We start from the raw sequence: 18,952 nt of genomic DNA, 5'->3' as shown, positions 1-18,952 counted from the left end.
CTTTCACTTCAATTATGATAGTTTGTGTTGTCTTTCTTTGTTTTCGGTAAATACCACATGCACGTGGTGTGCCTAGCTATGTGTTTTATAAAACCTGAATACATGAAGGATGCGTTGTTCATGTATATAAAGGTAAATGATAAAAAATATACATAATGTAATTTGTAACATTGTTTAAATTGTTATAATTTAATAAATCTCTCTCTCTCTTTCTCTCTCTCTTATATCAGGTTTTTGGAGAAATTATTTGTATGTTAACGCAATTTGACATCAGATGATTTTAATTTTTACAGACATGTTCAATTCATAAAAAAAATAACGCATAAAAATTTAAATAACCCTTTTTTAACCAAATCATTAAAAATTTACAGCAGAAAAAATTACCAGTTATACTGTATGTGCTTAGTTAGTTTATTAAATATCTAGGAGCAGAGAAGAAGATTTTCAAAGAATTAATGCATTTTCACTATATAATCAATAGAGCCCATGACCCTGGGGCCACACAATTTTGGAATACACACTAGCACTAGATTTACCCCTATCCCCATATATTCAATAGGGTCATGAATTTCACAATTTTGGAAGAGGCACTCCTGCCAACTATATCTTTGTACTCAGTTTATTTAATACCCAGTCGCATAGAAGAAGATTTTCAAAGAATTAATGCATTTTCACTATATAATCAATAGAGCCCCGCCTTAACACCAGAACCTTGACCCTGGGGCCATAAAATTCACAATTTTGAAAGAAGGAGCCTAGTTCAACAAAAGTATGTACTTGGTTTGTTAATTAAATACCCAGGAGCAGAGCAGAAGATTTTTAAAGAAATAATGCATTTTCACTATATTATCTATAAAGCCGCACCCTAGCACTAGAACCCCTGACCCTGAGGCCATGAATTTCACAATTTTGGTAGAGGACTCAATGCTGATAACAATCATGCAAACAGTGACTGCTTGATGTCCCGGAGTAAAGAAGATTTTTAAAGATTGCATCAATTTTACTGGTTTTGGCCGCACCCCTCAGGCCCCAGGGACCATGCAATTCATAGTTTTTGTTCCCCTTCACCCATAAATGCTTTATGCCAAAATTGGTTGAAATTGTTTGAGTGGTTTCAGAGAAGTTTAAGTAGTGAAAATGTTCAAATGTTGCCATTGTAACGCACACCGCATGTCGTCAAATGGATGAAAGTTTATAGTATTTTATAGCAATAGGTCACTTGAGTGAAAAATTAATCAGGTGAACAATATCTAAAAAAAAACTTGAATATACATGTGTACACTACCAGATAATGTTTCCACTTGAGTTTCATCTTTCCTGGCCCAGTTGTTGATACAAATCATTTTGCTACATTTTGTTGTTTTTAATTTGATACCCAATTTTGTGCACAACCTTACCACCAGGTGTCATGATTTGAACAAATTTTTTAATCTTTCGCTACATTACCAAACGACAGACTTGAGATTCATCTTTCCGTTCAGTTGCGAATAGATTTTTAAAAAAAATTTGTACTTATTTCTAAAATTACGCCGTGATACCGTGTCCATGATAGAAATTGAATAATCAATAGTAAACTACAGTAAAAGAAATTAGATAATGCACTTTTTTTCAAAACTTCGTGAAATTGAAACTGAAAGAGTTTTACACCTTTTAGTATTGCAATACAAAGTAGAATGGCGAGTACCTGGCCTGGCAGTTATCAAACTTACTACCGCTCTTTTGAACATGAAAAGCATTTGGCTCAGGTAAGCAAAACAAATCTCACGCGATTTTCTCAAGCATAACATTGTTTACAGTAGTGACAATCAAATGACTTGAACAATCATTATGCCATTGTTACAATGTATTGCCATGGGTTGAACTCTAGATAATCGATTGTCAAATAAGGAAAGTTTATATATTTTATTAGCTTTCAAAAGTTACGATTTTCAATAAAAATTAATGAGTTTAGTGAAAATTATCTTCAAAAATGTATCATCTGAAGACTAGCTACCGTCATTCAGCGAATGTTTAGCAAGAAATTTCAACAAGATTTATTTCTAAAATTTCTTTATAAGCTTCAAAATGATCCATTTTGCGTTTTCTTTACTAGGCCCTAGCACATTGTTCCCATCCAACAGACATTTTCTTCCTCCACCGAGAAAGAGTTCCTTCAATCACAAATCAATTTCAATCTTACATTTTGTTGTTTTTACATTTGTAGTTTTTTGTGATTTTTAGACAATCTGTAGGACACTGTGTCCAACAGATTTTTTACCTCTTTCGCCAACTCTGCCAAAGGATGCTTTCACTTGAGATTCATCTTTCCTGATTCAGTTGTTCTTAAATAGATGATTTAAAAAAAAATCCTACTTATTCCTACGTTAAAATTTGACCCCCTTTTGTGGCCTAACCCTACACCTGGGGTCATGATTTGAACAAACTTGAATATATACTACCTAGGGATGCTTCCACCAGTTTAATCTGTCCTGGCCCTTTGGTTCTTGAGAAGGAAATCTTTAAAAGATGCCATGTATATTTCACCAATTCATAATTTTCTACCATTGGAAGAGGATGTGGCCCTTCATTTGAATAATCTTGATTTCCCTTTACCTAAGGATACTTTGCGGCAAATTTGGTTGATATTGATCCACCGGTTGTTGAGAATTTGAACAGTTTACTCTGACAAAGGCAAAGCCGACGACAACAAACAACGGACAAAGTTTGAACATGAAAAGCTCGCGTGAGCATTTGGCTCAGGTAAGCAAAACAAGGGGGCCAATGGCCACATCACTTAAATTAATAACTTTTGTGATGCAGTTCTTTACCAGAGTTTTCCTCTTCTTAAATCTAGTGTTGCCCATTATCCCCCCTCCCCAATCCCCATCTTGATTTTAATAATTTAAAATCTACACTACCCCAGGATACTTTCACCTTAGTTTCAACTTGTCTGGCCCACTGCTTCTTAAAAAGATCTTTTCCAATATATTTCTATATAAAAACTTGTATTCCCTATTGAGGCCTCGCCCTAATATGCCTGGGGGTTATGATTTGAATAATTAAAATTCTACACTACCTCAGGATGCTTCCACATATGTTTCAGCTTTTCTGACTCAATGGTTCTTGTGAAAAAGACTTTTAAAGGTTTTTCCTATATATTTCTATGTAAAACTTGGATTCCCTATTGTGGACCCGCCCTAACCCCGGGGGTCATGAGTTTAATAACTTAGAATCTACACTACACTAGGATGCTTCCACATAAGTTTCAGCTTTTCTGACCCAATGATTCTTGAGAAGAAGATTTTAAAGATTTTTCCTATATATAAAACTTGGATTCCCTATTGTGGCCTCGCCCTACCCCTGGACATCATGATTTGAACAATTTAGATTCTACACTATCCCAGGATGCTTCCATATACGTTTAAGCTTTCCTGGCCCACTGGTTTCTTGAGAAGATTTTTTAATGAACCCCCCAACCCTTTTTTTGTCTTTCCTTGATTATCTCCCCTTTGAAGGGGACATGGCCCTTTATTTTCACAATTTAAACTCCCCATTACGCAGGAGTCCCTTAGACCAAGTTTGGTTAAAATTGGCCTAGTGGTTCTTTAGAAGAAGTTGAAAATGTGAAAAGTTTACAGACTGATGGACGACAGACAAAATGTGGTCAGAAAAGCTCACTTGGGCCTTTGGCTCAGGTGAGCTAAAAAGACGAGAAACAAATTTAGTCAGATAAGCTCAATTGAGTCTTTGGCTTAGATGAGCAAAAGAGATTGTTCTGCATAAATTTAAAACAGGGAAAAAAATAAATTTATTTGTTATTCCCTTGATTTTTTAAGCAATAACTTCATTCTTATAATTTACATTTAGTATGAAATATTTACATTTCATTTCAAATACTTACATCAGTAGATGTTCTTTCTGAGTGTGTGACAATAATAAACATTGGTGCCTTAGTGCCTCCAAAAGTCTTGATTGAAGTTATCCAAAACTTCAGGTAGTCTGAAATAGAAATAGGGCATCGTAATAGGACAAAACAGACAGACAAACATCATTGACGATTACTTATACTTCTTTTGTACTTACAACAGTGAACAGGAACATGAGGAACAGGCCTTGTCTTTAAACAAAAATGCAAAAACGCTCAATAATTATGTAAAAACACACATGAGATTTTTAATTTTATGTAATTGCTAAATGTTTCATGGGTAAATAATGAAAATTAAACTGCCTATGAAATTGAATTTAAAAATCACTAAGTCTTACATAATTATATTCAACAATTAACTACTGTGTATAATGTCAGTAGCAAATAGTATATCTATGTAACAAACCATCAGGCAATCTCATAATTATTATATTAAACTTATCAAAGCTTAAGTATGCAAGCTGTTCTAGACAGAGGGATTTTTATTAATTTATCCTGTATTTTGCTGTTAAATTATTTTGGCCCATAGTGGTCCTTCTTTTCTCTCAGGGTACTTTATTTGAACAAACTTGGATCTTCACTATGAGAGGATGCTTCTGATTAAACCTCTTTGACTCTGAATGGTTCTTAGAACATTTTTTGAATGCCATTAATTGATCATTTATTTTTAATTATCTTTCTCCTTTAGAAGATGGCTTAGTCCTTCAGTTACCCACCACAATTTGTAAAAAGTTTAATTGAAACTTGTCTACTGGCCCTTTAGATATTGCAAATAATGTGAAGTTAACAGTCAGAAAAATAGATGCTTAATGGCCATAATGAAGCCCCCTCCCCCTTCCCACCCCCTTAGCCCACCTTTAAACTTTCTGTAATTTTTTTATTTTCTCTTACATTTTTTGGGGAAGCTTGAATGCCTAATACAGCATATTTTTTTTTATCTTGATGAGTGTAAGCCTCACAGACAAAACTTTTAGATCACAACATAATGCCTTACCTTTGTAAGTCCACACAGAGAAGATTGATCCTTCTTGATTATCTTTCTCCCTATCGACAACATCTTCAAACTTCTTTGTCATGTCCAACACAAGGATAAAGAAGGCCTTTGGTGTAACGTAAATTTGGTGACAGGCATAATATGCTAACTGACCAGCAAAATCCAGCATGCTGACAGTTGGTAAATTCTCTTTTTCAGACAAGATTTTCTGAAAAATTTCATCCTTAACCATTTTCTGTGCCTCTGAGGAGAGAACACTGGCCATAACCTCTACTGTATTGACTTCTTCTTTGACTTCAGTTGGTGGGCTAGGCAACTCAACTTTCTCTTCTTCTCGGCTATAGATTTGCTTCTCTTTATCAGTTTTTTTCAGTTTGGAATTGTCTCTATTTTCATTTGGATTGGAAATGTCAACTTCACCGCTAATTTTTGGCTTCAGGTCCGCAGCATTTATCCTGATAAACGTCTTCAATGGTGAATCGTCATCAGCTACTGTTAGTACATGTAAATAATTTAATCATCTTACATTCTAAGTTCATGTACTCTAGAAATACTTATTTTAACATTAAAATTTATCACAGATATATTTTTATATTAACCATTTTTTAATGAATATGATATTTTTTTAAACAAGAGATGTTTGGAAAACACCTATGCCCCCTCCCCCCAAATTGGAATTTTACCAAGTCCAAAAGGGCATCACTCTGTCAAAAATGGTGCGATCAAATTTCATTTCAAATTTCATGTGCAAGGGTTGGAAACTGAATAAAAATTCTTTAAGAAGGGGCATGGAAAAAACAGAACTTGACCTAGATTTATGTGATATATCTGTATATCAAATTTCATTTCAATATGTGCAAGGGTTGCGAATAAAATGAATGGAAACTAACGTGGACAGACAGACCAACAGACAGCAGCAAAGCAATATGCATTCCCTTCTTCAAAAGGGGCATAATAAATAACATTGAATATAGAGTGGTACTTTTGTATCATTATAACAGTAACTTGATCCGAAGAGTGGTATATCATTCATTGAGTTGACAGAAGCAGATCATTAGATCAAACAAGATGAGAAATGTCAAGTTTGATCTGATGATCTGCGCCTGTCAATGAGACATGATAGTTATGCGGCTCTTTGGATCAAACTACTGTTATACATATTTTTAATTTTAATATAGAAAGGCTCCTTAAACATGTTAAAACCTATTTCTGTGCTTATTCTGCTTTAAGAAATAGTGTCTGCCACCATCGTACACTTCAAATTTTGCAAATATTATGTAAACTGCATTGAAAAAATCACATATCTCAAATGTCTACGGTGGCAGAGTATGTTTTCTTTAGGTCTTTGGCTCAGCTCCAAAGACTAAAAATCTAAAATCTGTAAAAAAGCAAAATATGTCTATATATCCTGTGTATGTGTATCAGTTACCTTCTAAAATCCCATCTTTAACAATGAAAAGATGTTGATGGACTTCCAGTCCCCTGGTGGACTCTGTAACTTCACCGATATTTTGATGTTGTCCTCTTAATCTCTTCAGTAGCGTTGTTTTTCCAGCCTCAGCACATCCAACAAGTATTCCTCTGGCATGGGTGACAGTTGTCTTCTCCTTTCTCAAGAATGTCTTTAATCCCTCTACTGGATCTAAAACACCAAAAGTTGGATAAAAAACTTAAAAGTCACAATAATGCTCCCTGGAAACATGATTTGAACAAACTTGATTCAACACTTCGTTCAGAAGGTTTTCTGTAAGTTTCAAATTTTGGGCCCACTGGTTCTTGCAAAGATTTTCACTTAATTTGTCACTATTTGTAAATTATCTCTTCTTGAAAAAAGTGTGGACCCTCACTAGGAAAAAAGAGGCCCATGGGCCACATTGCTCACCAGAACACTTTGGTTAATTCAGTATTTTATGAGTGATATAAACCTATCCCTAAAAAAATTATTCAAGGGTTTTAATTAGGGCATATAGCCATTCATTTGAACAAAAATGATTCACATTCACCCACCCAATGATGAATTGTGGCAAGTTTGGTTAAACCGGCCCAGAGGTTCTTGAGAAGATGTCAAAACTGTGAAAATTCTACAGACAGACAGAAAGACGGACCACAGACAAAATATGATCAGAAAAGCCCAGGTGAGCTAATAACCTAATTAACCTTTGCTGCAAACTAATACGGCCCTATAACATGTAGAACAAGAACATCTGATCATGGACATGATGTATCTAGAATTTCAAAAATCTTGTAAAAAAATTTTCTAATAGCAAATTTATACTCTATAATTGCCAGTGAGCATAGCATTTCAAGTTAATAGTACAGTCAATTCCCTACAAAGTCAACATAGCCTCACTTTAACACTAGAATCCCTGACCCAACTGGGCCAATTTGGAACTTACAATTGACAATTTTAGAAGTACTAGAAATTGCTCATCATTACTATACACATAGTTTGTTGTAGTAAATATGTTTCCTTGCTATACAGGTTTTGAGAAAAAAAAATTCAAATAAATAAACAATCAATTATTCAATAGACCCCCCTTTCCTATAGGAACCCCTGACTCTGATGCAACAAAATTTCTCAATTTTTCACCTACATCATGTACATGTAGCTAATCTGATTTATTTACAGGAGAGAGAGAAGACTTTTAAATAAATTATACAATGTTACACTATGATCATTAGAACCCCATCTTTAGATTCTTTGGGTGGGGGATATCCATGGAATTCACAATTTCTTGATAACTTCTACTAGATGATGTATGTCAAAATTGGTTGAAATTTGTTCAGCAGTTTATGAGAAGAAGCTGTAAATATTTAAATGTTAATAGACAACTAATGACGCTGGACAAAAACCATATAACAAATAGCAAAAGGTCAGTGGCTTAACTCATGTGACTTAAAGATTCCTACGCTTATAGTAGATTTCAGCCCAAAACTTTTAGTTCTTAACCATGTTAACCATATTATTTTTTCATAACCTATATGCTTTATATACTACATGTAAGTACATATTAAAATGATATTATAAGTAATATATAGGAATTACATGTATATGTATACATTATTCTTTTTTAAATTCCAATGGCATATTAATTTTCAAGTGATTTATATTCTCAAAAAATTGATAAGGAAAACAGTTCTTTATTTTGGAGTTATCTCTCTTTGCCCAGCCCACCATATCTATAGTTAGAAGTGTTCTGCTTTCAATCAACAAACAATTTCTATCTACAGAGAATATATATTGTTTATATGCCTCAGTAATACAAACCTGATTAAGTTCTAAACGGGAGATGGGAGATTATTTAATTCCAGATAATGTTTTTAAAGTTTCAAAAAACTTTACATTTATCAACAATATGATTCAATTTTTTTCTCTGGACATGCTGAAAACCCTGCCTTGCAAAATGTATCGCTTAAACTACAATTTATACTTAAAATAATAAAGAGATAATCTAATCTTTATCTTAGAAATATTTCTTGTTACTTTGTGTAACAAATTATAATTAAAAAAACATGTAACATGTGTAATGTTAATACATTTATTATTTTTAATGTTTGGTATTTACACAAAAAAGTATTTGATAGTATATAAAGATTTAATGTTAAAATTATTTTACTGTACATACAGAATATCATTAGATAAATCATACAACCATATAAGAATGTAACTCACCAATCAGATTATCCCCTCCATTGATAAGTCTGTAAATGTTTACTGTGTTGTTTGTCCATGATCCAACCCAGAGAAGCTGTGTATCACAATCATAACTCAGGCTCCATGGTTTGTATATCCCGTGTTGTTCTGTATCAATCTGTGTCAGATAGAGACCGTCCTGGTCAATGATATGCACTGTGTGGGTGGTACGATCACACACCAGGATGTGTGACAGCGCGTCAGTACAGATTCCACGTGGTAATAGTTGTGATCCTGATGGGTGACCTGTGTAGGTGAAGCGATGTCTCCCTGTACTGTCTGTCACTACTACACCACGGTCAATGTCAGACACAATAACATCTCCATTGCGGTTCTCTATGATGTATCTAGGATCATTATACAGTCCCAGACCTGTGTTGTCGTGCTGTATGGTCTGTATGTGTTTACCTGTGTTATTGTAACGGTTTACCTGGCCTGTCAGTACATCAGACATCCCGACCAGTAGGTCTCCAGTGGAGGGCGAGCTGTAGACACACAGTGGTCTCCATGGTGATTTGTATGGTATCACTGTGGTCTGTACTTTATCTGTAGACAGTTTAATGATGTTACCGTCACTGTCTACATAAATCACAGCACCATCCCGAGTCACAGTATGTAATCCATAACCACCATATTGATATAAACCTGTCACACTATCTAGTGTGTCTCCTGTCGTGTTTGTTAAGATGAGATTGCCTTCATAATCACTGATCCAGACCCAGTCGGATGACACACGGGATATGTGACGACACTGACTAACCCCAGACACGGTGAGAGATTTCTGTAACACCAGTCTATACATCTCTGACATCAGACTTGTATTTCTTTTTCCTGTGACTTTATAATCCTGTGTGGATTTCAGTCAGGGAGATCTCTCTGTAAATTACAACACTGTTCTAGAATTTTCTACATCAATAACAAGCCTCTATTTATGATTTACTCTTGTATCATTGATTCAATGTTCTGGTTTAAAAAACTTTAACATCAAATAGAATTAAAACACATATAAACATAATATATATAATATTACAGTAAAACTCGGTTATAACAAAGTCACAGAGACCAATATAATTACTTCACTATATCTGTATAAGGAATTCCTTAAATTTATATAGCTTAAGGGATCCAAGATAACTTCACTATATCCATGAATTCACTATATCCCTGTGTTCATACTAAACAAGTTTTGCTGTATATATAATTTTATATTACCTTTACATTGGAAACTGAGTTCTTTTGATGTCTCAATATATAGCAGTCTTCAAGTGTTCACAATATTACCTGTCTAACAAATCAATATTTTATAAATTATTCAGTAAAACATAACTACATGTATATACATATTGAAAAACTTATAAGAATCGAAATACATAAATATACACATATTAAATACCTTTACATTGGGAACTGAGTCCTTTTGATGTCTCAATAGATAGCTGCCTCCAAGTGTTCACAATATTACCTGTATAACAAATTAATATTTACAAATTATTGAATAGAACAAAACTACATACAGATTGTAATGGAAGAAATGCTATTTTTATAGATCAATAAAAATATATTTTTATTTGTATAATATTGCATTTCTATTAAATTGAACTTATTGTCCAGTTTTTCAACTTTATAATGTACAAAATAATTATCATGAGAATAAATCTAACTTTCTTACATGAATAAAGTCATAGTTCTGTATAAGTTATACATTTTCTAAAATGACACACTCTATATACATGTAGCTATATGATCTACTGCATGCTTTGACAGGGTTTATATATAACCAGATGTCTATGACGAGACTGTAGCTCTACTGGTTTGTATTTATAACAGAGGACATCAAATGTAGCAGTTTATAATTTATAATTAGACATCTCTGTAGAGACTGTAGCTCTACTGATTTGTATTTATCGAAATGGAAGAGAAATGTAGCAGTTAGACTTAAAAATATGCAACAGCAATAAACAGAACAATGATCTTTCATTTAGTCTCTTTTCATAGAAATATTGCAGACAAAAACTGAAGTGCATGTAGGAGTAAGCTTTCTAGAAAAATTTCTATCTTTGATTATCATCTTAGTGTAGCCTTATACCTATGTACTCATCTTCATGTAGCCTACTTTTGTACTTATAGTTAAACCAGATCAAAAGTGTAGGAGGAGCAGCAATTGAAAGTATTTCCATGGCCCCCCACCTTTTACTAAGGTGAAGGAAATATAGTATTGTAAGCTTAAAAATTGGATGTAGCAACGGGGGGGGGGGTGGCCTTTCCTCCCCCCACTTTTTTTTTGCCAACACTACTTTTACTATTGAAAATGTGCATTGAAAGGCTGGTTGCCCCCCCCCCCCCCCGCCTTTTACTAAGGTGAAGTAATATGAAGGAAATATAGTATTGTAAGCTTAAAAATTGGATATGGAAAGGAATTAGTAGCGAAAAAAGTGCCTCAACCCCCCCCCCCCCTTACGAAATAGGATTTTCGACGTTGGGCAATTTTCCTTTATTTTTTTTATTTTTTTGCTTGTAAAATTTTTCAGGTTGGTAAAATAAATTTCAGTGGCTGCCCCCCCCCCCCCCCCACTTTTAAAATTGATGCTACGTGCCTGATTTCAATCAGATTTCTGTAACCATGGCAACACCATTCATAAAAATCAAAAACTGACAACTAGAATTATGTACCATAAATGTATTATTTTTAGCACGTACGATATTTGGTGGAAATTAGATTTTGAACAAGTTAGCGTGGATTTGATTTAGCGCATATCTTTATGTTCTTCTTTATAGATATATATGCCAGACATTTAGCATTGTACTTGAATTAGCGGATATTTCTTTCCGCCAAAAACGCTAAAAAGAATACACAGACAAATGTAATACATTTACAGTATCTTAATCTATACTTGTGCCTTGATTTTTTTAAATTAGAAAAAAATCATGGAAAGAGTAGCATTTTGAAAAATTGTTGACGGACAGACAGCTAAAGGACATCTTGCTATCGCATTAGCTCTTGTGGTCTCTGTTAATATGTAACACAGAAATACACATACCACGCTAATTTCTTGTATATGGTAAAACAAGGAAAAACTACAGAATGGTTTCCGTTAACCTTGTTTCTTTTTCTTGGCTGAGAAAACAAGGGACAATTACGTAATAAGACGTAATATTCTTACAAGAATAAACATGTACACATTTATGTTTTATGTACATTAATTCTTTTTATTTTTTATTCTTAATCATAATAATTAAATTTATATAAACTTTTGGACATTTTTTGCCAGTCTAAACAAAACATGTACATTAACAAATGTAGCTGCAGATCTGTAGCATTATGGTTTTATATATTTGTTTTTGACCATAAGACTACAGATCCTGTAGTGCAAAAAAGGTGCAATTTACAGCGCAATATTTTTTGCGCTCTTTTGGGGAAAATTTCTCCACTTTCCAGCATCGTTCAATCAACAACCTTTTAACCCCTAATTCTAGACACATTCTGTAGCCAATGTGTATAGTTTATCTACCTCCCAACCATTTATAAGTGTCTCTACAGGCAACAAACTCGCTGGAAGTGAATTTTCAGTAATCTAACAAATAATTTTAATCAAACAATGATGGAAAGTGGAGAAATTCTCCCCAAAAGAGCGCAAAAAATATTGCGCCGTAAATTGCACCTTCTTTGCACTACAGGATCTGTAGCTTTATGGTCAAAGACAAATATATAAAACCATAAAGCTACAGATCTGCAGCTATAACAAATGTACCTCATGTATTTTCTTTTAAACATGGTAGTCAAATAAAGAATTGTATATTGAGAAAACATTAAACCTGTGAGGTAGCCATATTTTCATCCTCGTAACAGCTGCACAGCACGCCTCTAGATATCTGTCAAAACAAAGTCAGAGCATTAACCCTTATAAAAATACAAAATGTTACATGTCGTGTTTATAGTCAATTAATAGAACTGTGATAGAGTTCACAAAATTACACCACCATATTGTCTGATAAATACGTACTATATGGTCATCCAATGTTCTTTTCATAAATTTAAAAATATTTTGGCCTAAGCACAGGGGCATCTTATCTACTTTGTTCTCCACTTCACATTTAAAAATTTATACACATGTATCTTTATATGTGAAGTGGAGAACAGAGTGGATAAGATGCGCCTGTGGCCAAAGATGAATTTCACATTTTTTTTTCTGGTAATGACCTTGAGCTTACTACATTGACCTGAAGTTAAAGTTTGAAGGTCACACATAATCTTTGCTTGAGTTTTTCACTTCCAGTAATTATATCCATTGGAAGGTAATGTAATGGTTACAAATTTTATACTTTTTCTATCAGTGGAACTTGAACTTGAGCTTGAACAAGTTTGGTTAAAATTGGCACAGCGGTTCTTGAGAGGTTGAAAATGTGGAAAGTTTACAAACACAGGAGGGGAAACAGACAATGGGATATCAGAAAACCTCACGTCATGAGCTTTTAGCACAGGTAAGATTATACAATTATGGACCCTTTTGGTGTTGAATATGGTTTGTTATTCACCAGAAAAATATTCATATTGACCTCGGCTTCGGGAAATAGTTTTCTCCCTCGCGGAACCATAAATTTGCTATTTCTCGAGTTCACATTACATAACTGTTTTATTATACCGAAACAATCATAGGCAATTTAATTTTTTTAAAACAGATATTTCGGCATTTAACCTTTTCGCTGCCAACGTAAATTTTTGAATTGCCAAAAAACGTAACGTCACACGTAAATGACGTTACAATGGTCGTGACGTTATCACAAATTGCGGGTTTATGTTGTATCAATGACGTAAATCGCACCTGCGTTATAAACAGAGGAAGATCCAGTTTCAGCGCATAATCTGAGACAAAGTATTTTTTTTTATTTAAAGAAAGAGACATTTTAAAAAAATTGTGTTGTCTGAAGATAACGTCATCTCCAACACGTACACGTGTGCGCGGTTGATTCCTTACTTTTAAAATTGATTAACGCGCTGATTGAAAATTTGGTTTATTTACTGTGAAGTATAGGTAGTGGAAAATGGACGTATTGAAGCCATCAAAATTATTTCCAAATATGAATTGATAAATTTTCCATTTTGCATACTGGTATGTATTTAGAATGCAAGGAAGTTAAAAATATTGATTAAAAATAAAAGCACTCTGAATGCATTCCCTATGAAATTTTTTTTTTCTAAAAAAATATATATATATATACCCCCAACAAACTCGTTTACTTATAAACCAGCTATAGTCTGAAACTCTACACCGATAAGAAGATCGTGTAATATAGAGGCTAAAACCTTAATTTAATATCAAGAAAATTAAAAACCCAAAACTTTATTGCTATATCTTATTGTTTAGAGAATTCAAATACTGTTAGGATATTTTTGTCTTCCCTACACACCAAAGCTTTATGACATTAAATACATGAAATTAAAAAAAAATCAAATGTGTCAAAGACATTTCTCAATACTTATTTTTTTAATAAGTGTTTTCAAGGACATGTATACGAACTTTGAAAACTGAGAATCAGAAATAGAATAGTCCTCACTTTGCATGCCTCTATTCTCTTCCCAAGTAAATTGTGAATGATTTAACCCAACCCTTATAAATATTGTTACTGTATTTTCATTCTGTATAGAGTACATATTAAACGTGAATAAATATACACGTACATTTCATTTTGATAGAATTTAAGCATTATGAAACAATTACATAGTTACGTGTATAGTAAGTGGATGCATATTCTACATTTAACGTGAGCAGTGCATGACAGATGTTCTTTCGTAATAACTTGAAAAAAAGAGGAATAATAGTAGGCGTAATTTTTTTTTCATTTTTCAAACATTTAACTCTCTGGCCTCAAACAGCGGTCTGTCCTTGTAAACAATTTACAATTAAAAAAACCAACAACAACAAACTAAAAAAAATTCGCGCATACAGTTAATAAAATTGTTTTAGCGATAAAATATCACCCATGCAGCATCGCAAAAAAATATTCTGTACACTATTATTTGTGAGGGGTATTCACTGTACTTTAAAAAGTACGAAGAGAGAGAGAGAGAGAGAGATATGTTTAAACATGCAATACGGCACAAACCTTTTAAAAAATATAGAAGTTTTTCTTAAATATGATTTTTTTTTCTCCATTTTCATACGCAAGTAGGTTCAGTTTATTCAATTTAGTGTTAAATTTCCACCGAGAGAAACGACTACAAAATGGGGCATCTGGATTTATAGGGATCATACATATATGTACATCTCAAAGATCCTCCCCAGTACCATCTTTCGTAAAAAAAAAAAGTCGTAATCCTTGAAAAAATCTTTGTGTTTATTTTTCTGTATACAGTTTTTATTTTGTATTAAATTTCAAAAGCCATTATAACTGGCTAAATATTACACAGTTACATGTTTTCAATCGATGGATGAAAAGCCTCGCCTACACTGAATATAATGTGACACAATTAAAACCCAACTCGGAGAAGCGGAACACTTCGGAATTAACACGAGAATATGGCTTTTTAAATTACCATTTATAAAACTAAAACGCCGTTTTCAGTGTGAATTTTTGCAACTAATATGACACAAAGATAACAAAGTATGAGTTAAGTGTAAAATAATTGACATTTGAGTTAATTAGATAAAGTTAGAGGGGTCCGAAAAAGGGGCCACGGCACTATGCTTAAGTGATAACTTTGGGTGTGCTTGATTGTAAAGTCAGAATTCAATTCCGAGAGTTCCAAAAATTCTACCAATCAAGTAAAACTGGAATCAGAATTAGTTCACAATATGGCTGCAGCTCGAGAAATAAAGAATTTATTCATATTTTATTAAATAATTTATTGTAAGATGCAATGAAGGATGAAAGTGCGAGTGAATGCTGTAAAGAACAAAATTTCATGCTGTGTGCAGCTCTTAGGTGAACTTAAAATTTAGATGATTTGAATAATATTATGAGAAAAATATTAAATTTTAATTTGCAAATAGGTCTATAGGACTGTATTAGGGTCCAAATACAGGGAAAAACTTCAAACATGTTTTAATCGACACTCTTGACAAATGTACACAGTAGTCATCATCTTTAATTCCTTTCACACCACCTCTCAAAACAGAATTGATAGAACTGTGCCGGAATTGAATTCCAGCGAACTTGATTGTAATTCTGCCAATTCCAGTAATTCTAGCTACCAATCAAGCACGCCCATTCTTTAGCCCCTTTATACTGCCATTATGGTATGCAAGATAATTCGGTCCAACACGCTTCGTACAAGTGTCCTCTACAAAAATTTGAATTTTTCAATTAAACAAATTTTAATTGAAAAATTCAAATTTTTGTAGAGGACACAAGTATCAACCACAAGAGTACTTGATACGTGTAGATGAGTAAGGACTTTTTTTCAACCCTGATTCCGAGTGTCCGAATATCAAGCGTTAACAAAAAATATACCGATCGTATTATGATTTAAAATAAATATTTTAAACATACACAAAGTAATCCAAGTAAGATTTAAAAGAGACTTCCCAAAATTCCAATTCTTTTCGTATTTTATATCTAAAAGATATTCATGGTAACATAATAAAAAAGAATTGGTGGTTTAATAAAACTATAGCTGCAATTATGTAGCAGGAACGTAGCATCCGGGGGGGGGAGGCAGGAGGGCCAGCCCCCCCCCCCACTTTTTCCCCCGACATAACCTTAAATATTGTAAATGTTCATTGAAAGGATGGTTGCCCCTCCCCCCCACATTATAACCATAGTATAGTGATAGCGAGGATTGTTAAGAAAAAATTGGAAGTGATAGTAAGTTGGCTTCGAAAAAGTTGGCAATACCCCCCCACCCCCCACCCCCCCCCCCCCATCCCCGAAATAGGATTTTCGAGTTGGGGCATTTTGTTAATTTTTTTTTTTTTTCTTGTCAACTTTTTCAGGTAAGGAAAAAAAATTTCTCAGGTTGCCCCCCCCCCCACTTTCAAAAACTATGCTACGTGCCTGTGTAGGGACCCTCTCCAAAAAATGTCAGATTTTAAAAAAAAATCGGAGCAGGCTACATAATTGCAGCTAAAACAAACAGTTATTCAATAAATGGAGATTTAACATTCCCCTGATTTAACACCACCACCCCTTGAATTAAAGAAAAATACCCCCTCCCAAAAATAAATTTTAAAAAATGTTCAATCACTTTATCCCTAATTTAACTGAAGTAACCAACACTTGAGAATTACTAATAAAAAAAAGGGGGCACTCAATAAGTTTAAAGCGTTATAATAATGGAATCAAAACCTTTCAAAATAAATCGGATGTTTTAGTAACTGTGTTTTTACTCTCTCTCTCTCTCTCTCTCTCTCTCTCTCTCTCTCTCTGAAATTGTATTAATTGTCTATAGATATAATGTTTTCTAAAGTACAACTACACACATGTACATATTCCATGATGTAAATGGAGCTCACACGAGTAAGTAAGGAAAAGGTCGATATTTTAAAAATCGCATATTCCCTAGCACGTACGCACTCTAACGGATGGGGGTTGAGGTGGGGATGGATCGAGTTTCACCCATTTTAAAAAAAATTATTTGCGATAATATAATACATGTATTTAGTTTAAATTTTTTAAACTGAAAGACGATTATCCCCTTGCCGTTTTTACTTTCTTCTTGAAGCCAAAAACAATAGTGAGAATTATAAAAAATAATCACATTTAATATATTGATTTTACTTCTTGTTTTACATTTCTCCCCCCCCCCCCAAACCAATTTGGCGTTTTAGGCAAGTTTCTACTGCAGTTTTAGATACCAGTATATATTTTCAATAATTGTTTTAAATTCACTTAGTCCCGAAGATATCATTTACCTGATGTATGATAAGCATTAATTCAAAGGGACAAATCAGAAAAATATATGACAACATTTTGTATTTTTTGTTCACGTAAACTTGATTTTGTATAGTCATCATCAGAGGGAGACGCAAATTTTACTTTCCTAGCAAAAATCTAAATGATCTGTACTCCTGGTCAAATTGAACACTAGTGTAAGGAATATATTTAGGATATATCCTACACAATGAAGATAGAAAGATCAAAAGAATTTTAACAAAATAAATTTAAAAAAAACCCCTTTTTTTCGAAAATCGATTGTCACATTTGTTTGCCAAACATGTGTTTTTTCTCATTCGAAATTTCAATAAAATTAATTATGTCATTTATTTTCCATTATCATTCTGGAAGAAAAATGGTCAGATCAAACTGATCATGATTACCCTTTTCACTGTAATGCATTGAATTCATGTGTTTTGTTTAAAAAAAATATGAAATATTGAAAGTTATACCGGAATGTAATAAATAAAGCCCATACCGAACAAATAAAAAAGAAATGATGATTAAAATTAAAATTTTGGAATACAATTAAAGCAAAAACAAACACTTAAACTTATAAGTTTTGGTTATCTTCTCAATATCTATTCAATATATTTAATTATCAGGTGCTTTAAGTTGATCGAGTAGCAGCATGTGAAATCTGCATTTTGGAAATATACAAAAAATACATTGAGCACAGGTAACAAAACGAAACAGGGAATAAGTTTTAATTCGTTCATACGCAACAAAATAAAATAAATAAACTTGACAATATTAAATCACGGAATTAAAACAAACGATCAATCAATCTAAATGCCTCAAGAGGTAGTGGTAATCTGTAAACTCGGAAGGTTTTTTCAAGGTTTGGCTTGCACGTACTTGTTATTATGACGTCATCTACGTAAAAATGACGTTAATTCTAACCGTTGTTGCTAAATGGACGAGTAGTACTTCAATATACTGAATTTATTATAGTAAGAAAATATACATTTGAAATGAAATCGTGTTCATTGAGCATATTCAATAGTAATAATACCGGTACTATAAGCTACAACTCATTTATTTCGAAAATTCATGGCGTCATTGCTAGTGTGTAACAACTTAGTTTATCCATATATTATCCTGAAATTTTAATGATATTCTTCAAATAAGCCATAAAAACTTAACTTTTATGCAATAAAACGATGTAAAAGTTCAATAATTATTAACGTTGAATAGAAGTTAAAGAAATACAAAGTCACAATTCATTTCAATAAAATCGGCCCAAAATCGGCCCCGTGGCACTCTACGTAACTGTGTGATCGGCCCAAAATCGGCCCTGTGGCACAGAAGTGGTTAAAGATAAATTGCAGAAGCATAATTACAAACGCATGTTAAACAGACTGTATGATAAGTGATACATTGTGTCCTAAAACAATTCATTAATTTTCCAATTACAAAAGTTTTTTCACTGACATTTCGAAGAATTTACGTTGTCTTCATTTTGCTAGAATTCAAGTATGATTTTGAC

General features: G+C 33.2%; 1 protein-coding gene across 2 annotated transcripts; it reads right to left on the bottom strand.

Annotated features, from left to right (window-relative positions):
* Positions 1 to 3,841: 3,841 nt before the first annotated feature.
* On the bottom strand, positions 3,842 to 10,059 carry LOC134241230 (uncharacterized). 2 transcript variants are annotated; one of them, XM_062723322.1, is made up of 6 exons: positions 9,986 to 10,059; positions 9,805 to 9,877; positions 8,572 to 9,468; positions 6,328 to 6,531; positions 4,899 to 5,390; positions 3,842 to 3,978 (listed from the first exon to the last, which is right to left on the bottom strand). In XM_062723322.1, the coding sequence occupies exons 3-6, from the start codon at positions 9,401 to 9,403 to the stop codon at positions 3,869 to 3,871; spliced, it is 1,638 nt and encodes a 545-aa protein (XP_062579306.1). In that variant the 5' UTR covers positions 9,404 to 9,468; positions 9,805 to 9,877; positions 9,986 to 10,059; the 3' UTR covers positions 3,842 to 3,868. The 2 variants fall into 2 exon arrangements, with proteins under 2 accessions (XP_062579306.1, XP_062579378.1); XM_062723394.1 differs by having other exon boundaries at positions 4,899 to 5,387.
* Positions 10,060 to 18,952: the final 8,893 nt, after the last annotated feature.

Source organism: Saccostrea cucullata, unplaced genomic scaffold (genome assembly GCF_032062105.1).
Source record: "Saccostrea cucullata isolate Sc308-1 unplaced genomic scaffold, CSIRO_AGI_Scuc_v1 ctg4083, whole genome shotgun sequence".
Lineage (NCBI taxonomy): Eukaryota > Metazoa > Mollusca > Bivalvia > Ostreida > Ostreidae > Saccostrea > Saccostrea cuccullata.
The sequence above is the reverse complement of the archived record's forward strand: the minus strand, read 5'-3'. Positions and strand labels throughout refer to the sequence as shown.

Excerpts from the sequence above, each read along its gene's own strand:
- LOC134241230 (XM_062723322.1), bottom strand. The coding sequence starts at position 9,403 with ATGTCAGAGATGTATAGACTGGTGTTACAGAAATCTCTCACCGTGTCT. Across the intron at positions 6,532-8,571 it reads TGGAGGGGATAATCTGATTG|AGGGATTAAAGACATTCTTG; the intron begins GTGAGTTACATT and ends TAGATCCAGTAG. Across the intron at positions 5,391-6,327 it reads TAAAGATGGGATTTTAGAAG|TAGCTGATGACGATTCACCA; the intron begins GTAACTGATACA and ends ATGTACTAACAG.